Source organism: Dendrobates tinctorius, unplaced genomic scaffold (assembly GCF_039654945.1).
Source record: "Dendrobates tinctorius isolate UK_male_01 unplaced genomic scaffold, ASM3965494v1 ptg000003l, whole genome shotgun sequence".
In the NCBI taxonomy this organism is placed as follows: Eukaryota; Metazoa; Chordata; class Amphibia; order Anura; family Dendrobatidae; genus Dendrobates; species Dendrobates tinctorius.
In genome coordinates this window covers 95928108-95948489 of record NW_027361671.1, presented here as the reverse complement: position 1 = coordinate 95948489, position 20382 = coordinate 95928108, and the positions used below count along the sequence as shown (strand labels likewise).

The 20382-nt window shown below is 42.5% G+C and overlaps 1 protein-coding gene across 2 annotated transcripts in view; it reads left to right on the top strand.

Moving 5' to 3' along the window:
• WSCD2 (WSC domain containing 2) overlaps window positions 1–20382 on the top strand; it is a 606696-nt gene that overhangs the window by 522227 nt on the left and 64087 nt on the right. For both annotated transcript variants that reach the window (XM_073562054.1, XM_073562051.1), the window contains one exon: window positions 13496–13696. In XM_073562054.1, coding sequence (XP_073418155.1) covers window positions 13496–13696 — 201 coding nt within the window. The remainder of the gene's footprint in view (window positions 1–13495; window positions 13697–20382) is intronic.

Here is a 20382-nt window from a genome sequence, read left to right as displayed (position 1 = left end):
CTCCGAGCAGGCCAAAATACTCAGAGGACACCCTAGCATGCTCAGGAAAGTCCGCAAAATTAATGGACATGCTACGGATTTTACTGCGATGCGGTTCCGCATCGGAAAAATCTGCAGAATGGGCTCAGCAATTGTGGATTGCATTGAAAATCAATGTCATGCGTTTTGTTAGTGTTTTTTAAGTGTTTCCTCTGCAGCAAAAGCGCAGCGGAAATGCTTAAAAAACGGAACGTGGGCACACAGCCTTACAATAGAAAAAAGTGAAGGTGCAGAGGCACAGTAGATATAGAGTCCTAATTTAGTCCTGGGGCAGACCTCTGTATTAGCAAAGGATAAAAGGTGCATGAACCAGATATTCCTCCAAAAACAATACACATTGGCATTTTTCCCCGAATGCATCTAAGATAATAAAATTACAATTTTCATGGAAATTTAAAACATTCCTGGGAAATGTTGACATGATAATTACATTGTTATATTTGAACTGTAAAAAGGTCTTCAATTATCATACGTTGTGTCAAAAGTTTATGTTCAAATATAATTTATGAGTGTAACATATCAATGATCAGTTATTCTTTACTGACCCTGTAAGATCTCTACTAATACAAGCTTTTTTTATATATATAAAACTAATCTGATTGTAGATGATCAGCCAGAGAAAACCATGTTTGAAGAAGATAGATTTTAGCATTTGTTTACTTCGTGGAAAAGGACAAACTGGGTCAGGCAGTACTGAACTCATATGATCCCATTTGTAATCAAGCAGAAGACTACGCAGAACTTGTTCTACTTAAAGATATTTACCTGCAATCTTCCGAAGAATCTTCAGCCTTGATTAGACCTATTCATTGAAAGTACTTTCGTCATTCTCCCTATCTTACAATGAGATCATGATTAGAAATATTTCTCATAATTTACAAATGTCAAGCAGCATTCAATGTGTATTCTGGGCAGTTTTTTGCTCATTTGACTAAGCAACAATGTATCCAGGCAACTATTAGATTAGCCACCATGCAATTCTGCTGCCTAGCATAACTCAGAAAAACAAATTACACATCCATAACACAGGTCAACGAAAAAAAATTTTTTTTCTGGTGTCCAAAATATTTTAATGAATTTGGGGTATTTTTGGGGTGCTGATTCTGAATATGTCATCAGTTTTGCCAGATTGGCTCAAGTTTTTGAGATTTTTGGTATCTTATTTATAGCACTTGTTGGTAAATGCGACGCATCATCTCATTAATTTCTTTGGATTAGTACTTGAACTGAGCAGTTCTCAATATAGTTTTGTGTTAATTAGTGTTCTAAAAGTTTGTTCATAGCTTGATTTTTGCACTAACTTTATGTTGTTGTCTGTTTTCCAGTGAAAAGCATGAACTCATCATGAAGAAGTTGTCTTAACGATCCAGACTCATTCTGTTACATTTGTGGTGAATATACACTGCCAAAACATAGAAGAAACATAACACACTTCGTAAAAAAAGTGTATTTTGCCTATTTTGGGGTTATGCTTGGGGACCAAGACAAGTTTTGGGCACCACACATAGTGTGCAAAGCATGTATCGAATTATTACGAAAATGGAGCAAAGGACAAAGAAAAAGCTTCAAATTTGGTGTTCCAATGGTGTGGAGAGAGCCAAAAAATCATCATGATGACTGTTATTTCTGTGCAGTGCAAGTGCAAGGATTCAATAAGCATAAGAAACGAAAATGGGAGTAACATGGAATCTGCAAGAAGGCCTGTCCCTCATTGTGAAGATGTGCCTGTACCTGTGTTTACCATAAATAACAGTCATCATGATGATTTTTTGGCTCTCTCCACACCATTGGAACACCAAATTTGAAGCTTTTTCTTTGTCCTTTGCTCCATTTTCGTAATAATTCGATACATGCTTTGCACACTATGTGTGGTGCCCAAAACTTGTCTTGGTCCCCAAGCATAACCCCAAAATAGGCAAAATACACTTTTTTTACGAAGTCTGTTATGTTTCTTCTATGTTTTGGCAGTGTGTATTCACCACAAATGTAACAGAATGAGTCTGGATCGTTAAGACAACTTCTTCTTGATGAGTTCATGCTTTTCACTGGAAAACAGACAACAACATAAAGTTAGTGCAAAAATCAAGCTATGAACAAACTTTTAGAACACTAATTAACACAAAACTATATTGAGAACTGCTCAGTTCAAGTACTAATCCAAAGAAATTAATGAGATGATGCGTCGCATTTACCAACAAGTGCTATAAATAAGATACCAAAAATCTCAAAAACTTGAGCCAATCTGGCAAAACTGATGACATATTCAGAATCAGCACCCCAAAAATACCCTAAATTCGATGAAATATCTTTGGCACCAAAAATGCTGTTGACCAGTGTAATTGATGTAATACTGCTACTTACATCTTATGTTTCCCCTAGCTAGAATCATTTGCTTAAAGATTGTTTGTTTATTTGCTCATAGTTCTCCTGTCTCTGTCTCAGTGAGGACTCTGGGTCATTGATAAAGAATTGGAATCTGTCAGCACAAACAATTTCATTTCTAGCTTAAATGGATATGTAGAAAATGAGCTTGAAAAGTAAATACAATAAATGCAATTGCTCCCCTTGTAAGCAATGATAGAAGGCTTATCAAACAAAATATAGTCAATCTCTACCAGGATAAAGAAGAACATTTTTTACTGCACAAATGTAATAGTTTAATGATAAGAAAGGCAGAACTACACTTAAAGAAGCACTCCTCCTCCCATCAAAGTTTTTATCCTCTCAGTAAATTGCAATCATCATATTATATAGCACTGTGTACTTACAATTGCTTACTTTGCCTTTCTACCCAGCTAATTCTTCTCTTTTCTATTAGGTCTAAGGCATCACATGATTAAAAACAGATTAGCTGAAAGCCAAACCAGAATCTCTATGTAGAAATGGGAAATCTCTTTTCTCTACATGAGTCTTCATTAGAACTACAATTCTACATCACTACAAAGTCCCTGGCAGCCCAGCTCCACCACCTCTTCAACTCCTGACCCAACTGGTTCGCTCGTCCTCCCTGTCAGGGACTTTGTAACATTCAGTTAGTCAGTTTTTAATCACATGCTGTCACAGACCTAATGTAAAAGAGAAGAATTAAGTGGGTAGAAATGCAAAATGAGCAATTGTAAGTGCACAATGTAACTTTGATGGGAGTGCTCCTTTAATTAAAATACTAGGTGAATATAGAAATCATGTATAAAGTAAGTACAGTGCAACTCTTCTGATAATTGAGCTTAAAACTTGGTTAGGTTTATCCCTATCCTTGGTTCTGCAAAAAAAAGTCCTCCTCATTACCTTCATTGCCTAATTGTATGTTAAAGGAGTATATACATCTCAAAATGGCACAGTACTGTATATCACCAGGATACATGACAGCAAGATGAATTGTGGGGGTCAATAAACATATAAAGTAGGGATTATCCACAAATAGACTATTAATAATACAAATACAAACTCCTATCCAGACCAAATATATGTATGCTCTGCTAAATAGTACAATAAACTATATCATTTGTAAAGAACATGGAGCATGATGGTGTCAGTGGATTATTTTTATGTAAAGACGTTGCACCTAAACAAATGACTGCAGACTTAGATATGATTTGGTGCTATACTTAGGCTTCGTTGGGAAAATTTATTCGTTTTGTTCTGTTAAAAATTAATAGTTATGAATAGAGTTGAGCGACTTTTGTTTTTTTAGGGTCGCGTTTCGTTTCGTGAAACCCGACTTTTCCAAAAGTCGGGTCGAGCAAGATCGTCCGATTATAGGGAAAAGTCGGGGTCGTCCCGAAACACGAAACCCAATGTAAGTCAATGGGGAATAAAAGTCGGCAGTGAGAAGAGGACAGGAAACACACCTACAGTGCCCATTTGAATGCCAAAAGCATCAATTCTTCTTTCTTAAGCTTGTCAACCTTAATTAACTTCATAATACAAGTTACGCACTGAAAAATGGGGGTTATTTGGCTACAAACTGTGGGGGGGGAGGGCTGGCTCCAGGTTTTCATGTGCCCTGGGCGAAAGAGCGCCCCTTTAACACATACCACAACTCATCATGCTCCGATACGGCAGAGAAATAGCGGTATAGTACAATGAAAAATACCTCACTTTTTACATCTCATGACGAGGCCCATCTATTTCTCCATACAGAATCATTGGTCCCATATAATGTTTGAAACAGTATATGATGAGCTCCACATAATGCTACAGTATATGTTGGTCCCCATGGATGAAGCTCCACTGTCTTATGGGCCCAAATAATGCTCCAAACATAATGGGCCCCATTTCTAATGCTCTAGTGTATAATGGGCCCTGTAAATGCTGCTCCAGTGTCTGATGTCCACCTTTGGAATGTTCCAGTGTATGGTGGGCCCCATCTATCATTCTCCAGAGTATAATGCTCCCCAAAAATTGCTGTCCCAACATTGAAAACAATCAAATAAGTCTCCTCGCTAGGGAATCCCTGTACTTGTCTGGACAGGTGCTGTAGCTTGCTTAACAGCTCGCCAGCCGTTCTCACGCCCAGTATGGATTACACGTGATTGCACAAAGGTGAGAAAGGGTACCGTATCCCCAGATAACATGTATGGATAGCGTACACATTCAAAATCTATGTCTCAGGAGGCAGGCTCAGACGGTGTTAGGCCCAGTATGGATTGCACGTGATTGCACAAAGGTTAGAAAGGGTACCGTATCCCCGGATAACATGTATGGATAGCGTACACATTCAAAATATATGTCTATACAGCATGAGGCAGGCTCAGACGGTGTTAGGCCCAGTATGGATTGCACGTGATTGCACAAAGGTTAGAAAGGGTACCGTATCCCTGGATAACATGTATGGATAGCGTACACATTCAAAATATATGTCTCAGGAGGCAGGCTCAGACGGTGTTAGGCCCAGTATGGATTGCACGTGATTGCACAAAGGTTAGAAAGGGTACCGTATCCCCGGATAACATGTATGGATAGCGTACACATTCAAAATATATGTCTATACAGCATGAGGCAGGCTCAGACGGTGTTAGGCCCAGTATGGATTGCACGTGATTGCACAAAGGTTAGAAAGGGTACCGTATCCCTGGATAACATGTATGGATAGCGTACACATTCAAAATATATGTCTATACAGCATGAGGCAGGCTCAGACGGTGTTAGGCCCAGTATGGATTGCACGTGATTGCACAAAGGTTAGAAAGGGTACCGTATCCCTGGATAACATGTATGGATAGCGTACACATTCAAAATATATGTCTATACAGCATGAGGCAGGCTCAGACGGTGTTAGGCCCAGTATGGATTGCACGTGATTGCACAAAGGTTAGAAAGGGTACCGTATCCCTGGATAACATGTATGGATAGTGTACACATTCAAAATATATGTCTCAGGAGGCAGGCTCAGACGGTGTCAGGCACAGTATGGATTTGACGGCCCAGATTACACAGCGGAGGAGCAGGGAGAGGTAAAGATTGCAAATGCTGGGGCCCTGCCCAAGGAAGGGGGGCCCACTCGTGGGCGTCGGTACTGGCACTGGGCCCCTCATAGTACAGCGGTGTGTCTGACGGCGGGTGTGCACCACCACCGTCAGAGACACTTGATTGCACTATGAGGGACCCTGTGCCAGTGCCCGCGCCCAAGAGTCGGCCTACCCACCTGTCCAGGGCAACGGCACTCGCTCGGTGTCGTGCGGTAGGTGGTGACCCCGGCCATGGGGGGGAGGCAGCACAGTTAGGGAGTTTTAGAAAGTGGCATATGTTGATGTTGGACATTCAGCTGATGCAAAAGGCGAAATAGGTGAAGTACCAGGAAGAGGTGGACCAAAGCAAGCCATTTTTCTGTCACCCTATGTGTCATCAGGGGAAGGTGGGACAAAATCCTTGGAAACCCATGCGTGGTTCATTTTAATGAAGGTTAGATCATCCACATTTTGGGTTGACAGACGGGTCCTTTTTTCTGTCAGGATTGATCCAGCTGCACTGAAGACTCTTTCCGATAGCACACTTGCAGCTGGGCAAGCAAGCTCCTGTAAGGCATATTGGGCCAATTCAGGCCAGGTGTCCAGTTTAGCGGCCCAATAGTCAAAGGGGAATGACCTGTGTGGGAGAACATCGATATGGGAGGAAAAGTAGTTTGTTACCATAGTTGACAACTGCTGTCTCCTGTCACTTTCCATCGATGCAGTATTACCAGTTGTGTGAGCGGTATTTGAAAAATCAGTCCACAACATTGTCATGAAACCCCTGTCTCCAACGCCACTTCTGCTGTGTGCACCACGAACACCTCTGCCAAGCTGCCCCCGGCCCGTACGGCTCGTGTGAGAACCATCACCGCTGCTGTGTGCTGGGAATGCCTCAAGCAACCGATTTACCAGAGTTGCTTGTTTATTAGCCAATATTAGGTCAAGGTTCTCCTGTGGCATGATGTTTTGTAATTTGCCTTTATAGCGTGGATCCAGGATGCTGGCCAACCAGTAGTCGTCATCGTTCATCATTTTGGCAATGCGGGGGTCCCTTTTTAGGATCTGCAAGGCATAATCTGACATGTGGGCCAATGTTCCCGGTGTCAATGATGCACTGCGAGTGCTGGGTGGAGGAGCACTTTCTGGCAAATCCACATCCCTCCAGTCACGCACAAACCCTGTACCAGACCTTGCCACGCCAACATTTTCACTTGCCCCACGAGATGCATCCTCCTCCCCTAAGTAATCATCCCCATCATCCTCCTCCTCTTCTTCCTCCACCTCGTCCAGGAGAGGTCCCTGAGCAGACAATGGCTGAATGTCATCAAGGATTCCCTCCTCCTCTTCCTCCTCATCAACATTGGCTGCAGACGCCTGCTCCTTAAGGTGCGTCAAAGTTTGCATGAGCAGACGCATAAGTGGGATGCTCATGCTTAGGATGGCGTCGTCTGCGCTTACCAGCCGTGTGCATTCCTCAAAACACTGAAGGACTTTACAAAGGTCTTTCAGCTTCGACCACTGCACACCTGTCAACTCCATGTCTGCTCTCAAAGTGCCTGGCCGTGTATCCTCCCACAAATGCATTATGGCCTGCCTCTGCTCGCACAGCCGCTCCACCATGTGCAGGGTGGAGTTCCACCTTGTTGCAATGTCGATAATGAGACGGTGGTTGGGAAGGTGGAGCAATCGCTGCAGCTTCTGCATACGAACGGAGTGTACAGGCGACCGGCGGATGTGCGCGCACAGTCTTCGCACCTTCTGGAGCAGGGCTGTTAACTCCGGATAATTTTTGAGGAAGCACTGCACCACCAGGTTCAAGGTGTGAGCCAAGCAAGGTATGTGACTGAGTTTTGAAAGGGCTATGGCTGCCACAAAATTACGGCCGTTATCACTAACTACCTTGCCTGCCTCAAGATGTACACTGCCCAGCCATGACTCAGTTTGTCGCTTCAAGTACTCGGCCAGCACCTCGGCGGTGTGTCTGTCGCCCAAACACATCATCTGCAACACAGCCTGCTGACGCTTTCCACTAGCTGCTCGATAGGGGGACACATCGTGTGCAACAGTGGCAGCTGCAGATGGAGTGCTCGTACGACTGCGCTCTGTGGACGAGCTTTCGCTTCTGGAGGAGGTGGAGGAGGAGGAGGGTCGAACGCCTACAGCCAAGTGTTTCCTATACCGTGGGCTACGCAGCACTGTCCCACCACCGCTGTCCCCTGTGTACCCTGCATCCACCACATTAACCCAGTGCGCAGTGATGGACACGTAACGGCCCTGGCCATGCCGACTGGACCATGCATCAGTTGTGAGGTGCACCTTTCCGCTCACTGACTGCTTGAGTGCATGGACAATGCGGTCTTTCACATGATGGTGGAGGGCTGGGATGGCTTTGCGAGAGAAGAAGTGGCGACTGGGTAGGACATAGCATGGTACTGCATAGGCCATGAGTTCGCGGAAAGCTGTGCTTTCCACCAACCGAAAGGGCATCATCTCAAACGAGATTAGTTTGGCAATGTGGGCGTTCAAACCCAGTGTACGCGGATGAGAGACTGAGTACTTTCTTGACCTACTCATAGTGTCTGGGAGGGTGAGCTGGACTTGAGAGCTGCATATGGTGGAAGTAGCGGTGGACAGGGCGGACTGAGAGAGGGTTGATGATGGTGATGGAGTTGGTGTTCTTTCTGATGGCCTAGAATCAGTCTTTCGTTGATATAACAGTTAGATTCCCTGACTGCTGTGGCCTTGCAACGACACCTCAACATTTGCTGCTGTGCTAACCGGTGGGCTTACAGTGGGGGAAACAATGTAGCGTTGCTGACTACCTTCGTTGTGATCAGTTGCACATGTGGCACTTGAGGTTTGGTGTTGTGTCCACGCTTGCAAGTGCATGCTGGGTAAATGTCTAAGCATGCAACTGGTATTCAAATTTTTCAGATTTTTCCCTCGGCTAAAGGTCTTTGCGCACTTCTTACAGATAACCTTGGCATGATCATGAGGATTTTGTTCAAAAAAGTGCCACACTGCACTCTTCCTACTTTGGCAGACATTTTGCGGCCTAGCACGCTGTGATCTTTTGACCCTCTGGACAAGCTGTCCAGCAACTCTTTTGATGTTTGGAACCTGTCTTTGGAGTGCTCCGGGCCTGCCAGATAACAGCTGTTGCGATGTCGATGTCTGCTGTGGATGCTCCTCATCTGAGCTATTGGAAGCAGCACCCTCTTCCCCCAATGGATGCCAATCTGGGTCAACAACTGGGTCATCCATCACCTCCTCTTCTATGTCATGTGCACCTTCCTCTGTGTCACCGTGTATGGTGGTATAGTGTGCGGGAAGGGGCACCTGAGTCTCATCAGGGTCAGAATCTGGCTCTGTACACTGCGAGGACAATGTAGTGCTCTGAGTGAATGTACCAGCAGAATCATCCATCAGCGGCTGTGCATCAGTGCACTCCATGTCAGATTCATCTTGGCCTGGGTAATTCACCATTTCACTTGATAATCCAGGCATGGTATGTGAAAACAGCTCCATGGAGTAATCAGTAGTATGGCCTGCGTCATCCTTCAATCTTGGTTGGGGTGAAGGACACAAGGAAAGGTGTGGTTCATGAACATGAGCCTCCAATGACGACTCAGTGCTTTTACTTTTTACAACTGAAGAAGAGGAGGCGATAGAGCTGGAGGCTGAGTCAGCAATGTAAGACAAAACTTTTTCCTGATGCTCTGGCTTTAAAAGCGGTTTGCCAACTCCTAGAAAACTAAGCGTTCGAGGCCTTATGTAGCCAGACGATGACGCAGGCTCAACACCTCCTGCATTCGGTCCTATTTTGCTCTTGCCACTACCATCAGATCCACCACCAACACCATCATTACCAGCTGCCAACCCCCGCCCAATTCCACGGCCTCTTCCACCAGCCTTCCTCATTTTTGGTAGAAATGTAGACAAAATCCAACAAACTATATAGTATGTAAAACAAGATGTCTATAGGACAGGGGAGATTTTGAATTTCTGCACACACTTTTGGACACTGGACACTTTTGGATTGTGTGAGGCCCACTGATATCTGAGCGCTATGTGACAGGCTCGATGGCACAGCTGTGACCTAAGTGACTAGAGAATAAGTGAGATTTTGAATCTCTGCACAAACTTTTGGACACTGGACACTTTTGGATTGTGTGAGGCCCACTGATATCTGAGCGCTATGTGACAGGCTCGATGGCACAGCTGTGACCTAAGTGACTAGAGAATAAGTGAGATTTTGAATCTCTGCACACACTTTTGGACACTGGACACTTTTGGATTGTGTGAGGCCCAATGAATATCTGAGCGCTATGTGACAAGCTCGATGGCACAGCTGTGACCTAAGTGACTAGAGGATAAGTGAGAGTTTGAATCTCTGCACACACTTTTGGACACTGGACACTTTTGGATTGTGTGAGGCCCAATGAATATCTGAGCGCTATGTGACAAGCTCGATGGCACAGCTGTGACCTAAGTGACTAGAGGATAAGTGAGAGTTTGAATCTCTGCACACACTTTTGGACACAAGACACTTTTGGATTGTGTGAGGCCCGATGAATATCTGAGCGCTATGTGACAAGCTCGATGGCACAGCTGTGACCTAAGTGACTAGAGATTAAGTGAGATTTTGAATCTCTGCACACACTTTTGGACACTGGACACTTTTGGATTGTGTGAGGCCCACTGATATCTGAGCGCTATGTGACAGGCTCGATGGCACAGCTGTTACCTAAGTGACTAGAGAATAAGTGAGATTTTGAATCTCTGCACACACTTTTGGACACTGGACACTTTTGGATTGTGTGAGGCCCAATGAATATCTGAGCGCTATGTGACAAGCTCGATGGCACAGCTGTGACCTAAGTGACTAGAGGATAAGTGAGAGTTTGAATCTCTGCACACACTTTTGGACACTGGACACTTTTGGATTGTGTGAGGCCCAATGAATATCTGAGCGCTATGTGACAAGCTCGATGGCACAGCTGTGACCTAAGTGACTAGAGAATAAGTGAGATTTTGAATCTCTGCACACACTTTTGGACACTGGACACTTTTGGATTGTGTGAGGCCCAATGAATATCTGAGCGCTATGTGACAAGCTCGATGGCACAGCTGTGACCTAAGTGACTAGAGGATAAGTGAGAGTTTGAATCTCTGCACACACTTTTGGACACTGGACACTTTTGGATTGTGTGAGGCCCAATGAATATCTGAGCGCTATGTGACAAGCTCGATGGCACAGCTGTGACCTAAGTGACTAGAGGATAAGTGAGAGTTTGAATCTCTGCACACACTTTTGGACACTGGACACTTTTGGATTGTGTGAGGCCCAATGAATATCTGAGCGCTATGTGACAAGCTCGATGGCACAGCTGTGACCTAAGTGACTAGAGGATAAGTGAGAGTTTGAATCTCTGCACACACTTTTGGACACTGGACACTTTTGGATTGTGTGAGGCCCAATGAATATCTGAGCGCTATGTGACAAGCTCGATGGCACAGCTGTGACCTAAGTGACTAGAGGATAAGTGAGAGTTTGAATCTCTGCACACACTTTTAGACACTGGACACTTTTGGATTGTGTGAGGCCCAATGAATATCTGAGCGCTATGTGACAAGCTCGATGGCACAGCTGTGACCTAAGTGACTAGAGGATAAGTGAGAGTTTGAATCTCTGCACACACTTTTGGACACTGGACACTTTTGGATTGTGTGAGGCCCAATGAATATCTGAGCGCTATGTGACAGGCTCGATGGCACAGCTGTGACCTAAGTGACTAGAGAATAAGTGAGATTTTGAATCTCTGCACACACTTTTGGACACTGGACACTTTTGGATTGTGTGAGGCCCAATGAATATCTGAGCGCTATGTGACAAGCTCGATGGCACAGCTGTGACCTAAGTGACTAGAGGATAAGTGAGAGTTTGAATCTCTGCACACACTTTTGGACACTGGACACTTTTGGATTGTGTGAGGCCCAATGAATATCTGAGCGCTATGTGACAAGCTCGATGGCACAGCTGTGACCTAAGTGACTAGAGGATAAGTGAGAGTTTGAATCTCTGCACACACTTTTAGACACTGGACACTTTTGGATTGTGTGAGGCCCAATGAATATCTGAGCGCTATGTGACAAGCTCGATGGCACAGCTGTGACCTAAGTGACTAGAGGATAAGTGAGAGTTTGAATCTCTGCACACACTTTTGGACACTGGACACTTTTGGATTGTGTGAGGCCCAATGAATATCTGAGCGCTATGTGACAGGCTCGATGGCACAGCTGTGACCTAAGTGACTAGAGGATAAGTGAGAGTTTGAATCTCTGCACACACTTTTGGACACTGGACACTTTTGGATTGTGTGAGGCCCAATGAATATCTGAGCGCTATGTGACAGGCTCGATGGCACAGCTGTGACCTAAGTGACTAGAGAATAAGTGAGATTTTGAATCTCTGCACACACTTTTGGACACTGGACACTTTTGGATTGTGTGAGGCCCAATGAATATCTGAGCGCTATGTGACAAGCTCGATGGCACGGCTGTGACCTAAGTGACTAGAGGATAAGTGAGAGTTTGAATCTCTGCACACACTTTTGGACACTGGACACTTTTGGATTGTGTGAGGCCCAATGAATATCTGAGCGCTATGTGACAAGCTCGATGGCACAGCTGTGACCTAAGTGACTAGAGGATAAGGGAGATTGGATTGCTTTTAAAAAAAGCAGTTTGCGGAGCAGTGGGTAAACAGCAATGCCAGCCTGTCAGGAAGCCTTAAAAGGCAGCCCAACAACCAACACCACTGATACACCACTATATAGCCTCCCCTTGCACTGCACACAGTGACTGGTGTGTTGTTCAGGCCAAATTGCTATCAGCAGCAGAAGCAGTTTTTTTTTCTTCTCAGCAGGACAAAAAAAAAAATTGGGATTGCTTTTAAAAAAGCAGTTTGAGGCCCAATGAATATCTGAGCGCTATGTGACAGGCTCGATGGCACAGCTGTGACCAAAGTGACTAGAGGATAAGGGAGATTGGATTGCTTTTAAAAAAGCAGTTTGTGGAGCAGTGGGTAAACAGCAATGCCAGCCTGTCAGGAAGCCTTAGAAGGCAGCCCAACAACCAACACCACTGATACAGCACTATATAGCCTCCCCTTGCACTGCACACACAGTGACTGGTGTGTTGTGCAGGCCAAATCGCTAGCAGCAGAAGCAGTTTTTTGGTCTTCTTCCCTGCCTAACGCTCTCCCTACAGAATCAGCAGCAACCTCTCCCTATACTGAGATCGGCAGAAGTAAGATGGCGGTCGGCGTGCACGCCCTTTTATACCCCCTGTGACGCCCACCAAAGCAAGCCAATCACTTGCATGCCCTTCTGAAAGATGGTGGTGACCCGTGCCTATGTCATCACATTGCCCACAGTGTCCGTGGATCCTGATTGGCTGAAAAAGAGCGCAAAACAAACTTTTGAAACATGACTTTGGCGCGTAAGTCGCCGACCTCGTGGCCGACCTCATCCTAGGGCCGGGTTTCGTTTCATGAAACCCGACTTTGCCAAAAGTCGGCGACTTTTGAATTTTTTCGACCCGTTTCGCTCAACTCTAGTTATGAAAGCTTTTATATAGATGTGATTTAAGTTTAAATGTCAGTCATTTTAATTTTTTTATGTACTCAATTAATATTTTGTAATTTCTCTTTAATGCAAAGTATTTTTTTCTGAAAAATTATAAACTATATATCAATTCTAAAATAGTGATAACAATAATTATGTTGTGGCCTAATGTGTATTGGGAGAACACAGATCATTGTATTCTAAATTTGAAAGGCAAACTAACATTTAATCACTTACCTGAATGCCATAAAATGTCAAGTAAGTGATTACCGTAATAAGTATTTGTCTTCTTATGATACCAGTACCTTTTATAAGGCATACATTGTGCAATTTGACAACATTTTTGGCAATATCTTATATGAAATGTTTGTTGTGCAGGCTTTAAAGGGGAGAGAGACCACTGGAGAAATGGGCGAACAGTTTGTATAAAGACTCATGAAAGTGGAAGGAAGGAGATTGAAGCTTTTGATGCTGCTGTTTTGCTTATTCGGAATCCATACAAAGCATTAATGGCAGAATTCAACAGGAAATATGGTGGACATATTGGATTTGCATCACAGGCTCATTGGAAAGGAAAAGGTAATGATTTATTCCTTCTACCAAGGCTGAAAGCTGCATTCAAGATATAAATTAGTATTATAATCTTCTGTTATGGATAAAGTAAAGCTGCATGCAGAATTTTCAGATTACATATTAAGAAATGTATGCCTCTTAAAGGGAACCTGTCATAAAAAAATACTATTAACTTGCAGATATGGGTTTAATGGCATTCTGAAGCTGCCCGGCGCCCACACTGAGAACTCTGCTGCTGGGAGGCAATGAACTTTATACCTCCCGGCAGCCTCGAGCTTTCAGTCATAGGAATGGACTGGCGCTGGTTCAGTCACCACTCAGTGCATAGTGATGTGTACCTGAAACCACCCCCGGCACCGACTGACAGCTAGGTTCTCAGAGCGCTGTAAACCTACAGATTAACCCTATAACTACAGGTTAATAGTGTTTTTTACGTCACCGGTTCCCTTTAATGACTGTCGATAGCTCATAGCTCAGAATATTATTTAGCTATTTCGAAATTTTAAGCGGGATATTATAAAGCACAAATGTTGACGTAAGGCACTGGAATGGTTGCAAACTGTGCTCTGTGCTTAAGCAAACATCTATGGGGGGAGCAGGAATGACTGAGGACAAAACAGAAGGCCGTATGCCAGGATTCAGTGGTCATTGTAGGACAAATTGGATCATGCAGGTATATTGTAGTCATCAAGAGCATTCTTTTGTTGATGATATGAAACAGCACATTTTACTGTAAATGTTATTATTTAAAAATTTTGCAGAAACAGCAGTGAAGGCATCAAACACAATAAAGTATTATTTACCATTTCAAACTGGTTTTCATTGTAAATTTATGAATACTCAGGGTAATGACTTACCGTAGCTCGTCAAACCTATAGAAAATCGAAAGGTAACAATATTTCTGATTAAAGCTATTGGACATTTTTATGTTATAACTGATTCATCTGCCAGCACAGAGGGTGCATTATTGGCGGATATGAACCTGTCTCTTTTCCTACAGAAAGGGACTTGTATTAAATACAGAGCATTATCTGTGAATGCAACTGATTAGCATTGTGTGGAGAGACCAGGAGCTGTATTTTCAATGTGGGAACAGCAGCAGACACGGGGGAGCTCTATTGAGACACACTGTTTATGCAGTGAATTGCACTTTCATGCAATTTTAGTCTGTCATTTCTACTCATATCTCAGCTGACAAGGGAATCCTGATTTATTATTATTTTTGCTTGGAACAAAAAATGAATAACATCAATACAAAATTAATATATATTGATATAATTTAATATAACTCAGAATTAGTGATGATATTAACTGGAAAATTAGTCGTTTGGCATTGAAAATTAATTGTAAACTCCATTGTGTTTTACACCTGTCATTATAACTCAGTCTTCACTTGTCATTCACCACAGCACATAATCTAGACTCATTTATTTGGTGTAATTTATGTTCCCTTAAGTGGCCTGATATTAATTTTCAATTTTAAACATATTACCTTGCAATTGTTACATCCTGATTACAACTATAGTCAATACAGAATGAGCATAGAGAAGACTTAATAGTAAAATGAACTAGATAAATATTGTGACACCACTGTACCTGTATACACCAATATGCCCAATTTTAAATATATGTGTCAGTGGGCCTTTACTATGTTTTTTTTTTCATTTCTAAAGTTCTGTGTAACTATGTGGTTTGTGAAGCCTAAAGAATAAATACAACATTGAATAAAAATATAAAAAAATAAGTGCCTCAAATGTTCATATTCTCTCTATGGACTTGTTCAGACAAGCATATTGCACAGACGTGTTCTGTCCAAGTAAAAATCATACAGCACACTGACCAATGTGCTTCAAGTGGGCAACTCAGATAACAATTTTTCACACAAATCTCTTCTGTATTTTGGATGAGACTCATTTATACAACTTTATGCGTGCGCCAAAGCAAGTTGGATCCCAAATGGATCATCTGTATAACATCCAATTTTCATGGTTATAGAGCCATTATTAACCTACGAAACTGTATCTGATCATGCACATTTTAAAACATTGATTTATTATATAAAATACTGACCAAATTGTAAAGGTGTGAACGTGACCTTATACCAAGTTGTGACAAATAAATAGAGATGAGCACTAGATTTGAATTCTCCTCCTCTGGTGTCCACTTTGGTACTCTGTTATAGCTGGGCCAGGGCAGTGTGATTTTCCTCTGCTGGCACCTGAATGCTGGCATCCTGTGCACCTCTTCCGATTACTAGGCTCCTGCAATGTTATGACGTTTTTGCTCGATACCCATCATGATGTTGCATGAGGCCTAATGACTAAGTCTCATGCAGTTGTAGTACGTGTGCCAACTGGGGGGGTGGTCCCTTTTGGCTGCGGAACAGACTGGAGACAGACGCAGAAATCCGTTCAGTCAGGTCCAACTTTATTGGGTGTCCTCTTGACATCCACAGCAAACACGACAGTTTCTGCTCCCTGGCCAGGGTACCTGTCACCTCCTGCTGTTCTTATTGGCAAAGCCCCTCCGGGTTCCTTCACCGTGGCTGCCGTAAGGCCCACGGCCACAGCTCTTCCCCCTGGCTGAGTCTGCCTGCTGTAACACTTACTCACTCTTAGGTGTCCAGCCGTCCAGTACCCCAGGCCTCCATTAGTCACTGCCTTCCCTTCCTGCAGCTGTCCTCTCAGGGCCATCCCCCTCTCTGAGTAACCATCTCTTTCTCTTCTGCCTTTCCTGAGCTTCTCCTTCCTCCATCCTCTCCTGAGCTCTTCCCGCTTCTCTCCTCCTCCTGGGTGTCTGCCATACTCCTGGGACTCTCCTTCCTTATATCTCCTCCTTCTGGAAATCCCCTTCCCAGTCCCGTAACTCCACCCACCATGACTATGCAGTTTCCCTAGCCTAAGGCTTGCTGTTGAGTCCTTTTCTCACTACTGTATGGCCCCATCTTGGGGCCAAAACCCGGTACTACACCATCTTTCACTAATTCTAGCTGTTGTCCCACACATATACATACAAGTCAGAATAAAGGATTGTATACATCATCTTTTTACATTTCCCTCTTTATCAGACAGGTCCATAGGTCAGTCCACCCCCTACATAGTGATATGACTGCATGTAGACCCAGTGATCACAAGAGGTTCCCAAGATATGGGACATTTGAGTGCTTGCCAATGGAGGTCACAATAACCTTATCTGGCTGCCACAGAGCAGTAAAGTAGACGCTAGACGAGAGCAGTGAGATTCTTTACTAATAATCCATATGCCACCACACAGTTAAAAAAAAAAACAATCCATTCTTTTGAAAGCAGGAAAATGGAGAGCAATACGTTTTTATTCTGACACAATACGCATCAAAATTCACCATAGTCACTAGTGATGCTCTACTAAACTATTTGCACAGCCTTTTTAATACAAATTGTAATAGTGCCACTCTACGTAAATAACATTGATGTGCTATGCTACCTCCTTAGCATGATGCAGATGTTGAACTGTGCTTCCCATTACCTAAATTAGACCATAGTTGCCACCGATTTGTAAGTTCAATACAGTCTATCTATCTATCAATCTATCTATCTATCTATCTTTCTATCCATCTATTTATCTAAAATAATTAAAGAAAATTTGGCAGCACTACCAAAAGAAAGGCAGAGAAATGTGCCGAAATGTTGCTGCTAATGGATCAGTAAATCAGTTTTTCACTTTAATTTTTGGAATGCTGATGTTTTTTTTCTGATTATCTATCTATCTCCATCCACTCATCTCTATCTATCCTATAGCTATCTAACTATCTATCCATCCATCCATCTCTATCTTTCCTATATCTATCTATCTATCTCCATCCATTTCTATCTATCTATCTATCTATCTATCCTATATCTATCTATCTCCATCCATTTCTATCTTTCAGTCTATCTATCTATCTATCCTATATCTATCTATCTATCTATCTATCTATCTATCATTCATTTATCTATTTATTCCAGCGTATCATCTACACTGGCTATTCATACAGATGGTGGTTTCTGGTAATTACTGCTGTTTGTAACTTAATGTTGTGAAATGAACTCCTTTTAAGAGATGTCAGATATTGGAGCTGATAGCACAGCTGTTGTCTTTTATAGATTGTACAATTAGTAGATTATGTTCTGGCAGCGATTATATAACTAGCTGGTGATCGACTAAAGGCTCTCTATAAAATCGTCTACATAATTTCAGTATAACACTCTACGGAGTACAAGTAAAAAATATAAACCTGTAATAGGTTTCACTTTTTGTTGAGCAGACATGTTTTCACCTGTTACATGATAAAATATTCTATTTCTTGCATCCAATAAATATTTCAGAAACATGCTCATTATATACGTTGAGTTTCAACACTTACCTTCTAAATTTACCTTTCATCTGGCGGATTCCATGAAAGCTCAAAAACATATGATTGGGTCTTAGCAAACAGCAGTTTTACTTTGTATTCACTCTTATCATCAACCTTAAAGTAACATTCATCCTTTTATCAGTCTTTTCACAATATAATTGAATGACATTTCCAGCCTTAAAATGTGCCTGTTAGATAATTCATATTGCCCAACCCACAGGCAAAATGAATCAGGGACAGGCTCCCCCATTGCAGACATTAATGTTTGCCTCTAAAAAAAAAGATGTTTTAATTAAGACCCAGGACCAAGTAGACTATTCATCTTGGTGGCTTCTCGCAGGCTTCTCCCTGTCTGTCTTAACTTTATTGACTGGTCTCTCCCTATACTCCGAGATTTTTAATTTAGTTCAATAAACAAAAACCCCTATGGCCCTATAGACTGTCACTGCTAAGTATCGAGAACCCTAGTAATACAGTCATTAGAGTTTCTCTTAGGTCACTTTTACATGCCAGTATTTTCATCAGTATTTAGCGTTACAATTTATAAGCCAAAAATAGAGAAAACTGATAATTGACTCACTCCCGGATTTGGCTTGCTGACTAAAACACTGCTGTATGGAAATGACCTAGAAGCGAGTGTGTTAGCACAAAATAACTCTTTAAACTAAGCACAGCCACTTGTAGGAAACATAAACAAGAGCATAACTATAATAGGTAAACGGGTTGCAATGGCATCTGTGCCTTGGAGAATAGGAAGGCCCAAAAGGTCCCTTTGCCCCATGTGAAATGACCATTACTATTAAAGACCTGCCTATGATAGTTGTTGGCCGTGTTGGAGATTTTGCATTATGGCTAACATGGTTCATGTTACACCACCAGGTACGGACTGGGGCTAAAATTCAACCCTGGCATTTGAAATCGCACAGGCCCATGCTGTCCCCATCCTCAAGCACCAGATGGGATATATTACTAATATTACCCTGGATGAAGGAAAGCAAGATTTACTACAAGACCAATATTTCTAATGATACCTCTGTTACAACTCTTAACAGTATGGGTGTCTTGAGAACACTGATTCTGTTAACAACATAGAAGACATGGTGGCCCACCATAAGACAGGCTCTTCAGGCATTTGCCAGAATTACCAGATGGCCAGTCCGGCCCCGTACACCACTGTACATAACCCTAATAAAATTCATGCCTATAGTGCCCAAATCTGTTTCTGCATTTGCCAGAAATCTTTTTTTATTCAATTATGTTACTGAGGCACTTGGTGCACACTTGGTGTGGTCCAGCAGTTCAGTTCACCTTTTCATCTACTTGTTTTCTATCTCCTCCCATAATTGTCTCTTGGAAAGCCAGAGCTGTTAATCAAAGAAGAGGAAAATAGCAACAAAGTAGAAAAAAATCTTTACAAATTTCCACATTTTCATCACTAAAACAATAAAAAGCAAGAAAAGTTTGGTATCTCCATAATCTCACTGATCTGCAGAATATTCATGCCAGATCATTTTTACCATAATTTGAATTCAGTAAATAAAAAAAACTATGGCATAGTTTTGTAATTTGAAAGTGCTTGGAATTTGCGCTGTTTTCCAGTACACTGTGTTTTGTCATGTAAAAGTGCAACTCGTCCCTCAAAAAAACCCTTATACATCTATGTTGATGGAAAGATAAAAAGAATTATGGTTTTTGAAAGAAGGGAAGGAAATAACATAAATGCAAAAATGAAAAAGTAGCTGCAGCTTTAAGGGTTAAGGGTGTGTGTACACGTTGCGGATTGTGCTGTGGATTTTTCTGCGCGGATTTGGCAAAATCCGCAGGGAAATCCGCCGGTCAAAAGACCTGCGGTTTATCTGCGGATTAGCCTGCGGTTTGACACCTGGACAATGAAGCAGGTGTAAAACCGCTGTGGATTCCGCACAAAGAAGTGACATGCGGATTTGATACTGCAGCAAATCTGCGCAGAAAAATCCACAGCATGTGCACTGCGGTTTTCATTTTCCATAGAACATAAAGGTACTGTACAACGCAGCAGAAACTGCTGCGGATCCGCAGGGCCAAATCACCTGCGGATCCGCAGCAGAATCCGCAGCGTGTGCACACACTCTAAGAAGAAATAGGCTAATAATAGACACCACTGTAAAGTCTTTTAAGATGTACTTTAGACTTTTATACATATTAATATGAGGAGACTAATATTATTAAAAACCTGTTAAGACATGGTAATCTTAAGCCACACATCTCAAGATATTTTCATCCAATAGCAAAGTTAAGAAAGAATATTTATGTTATCCAGTGCATACCTTTCAGATCATAG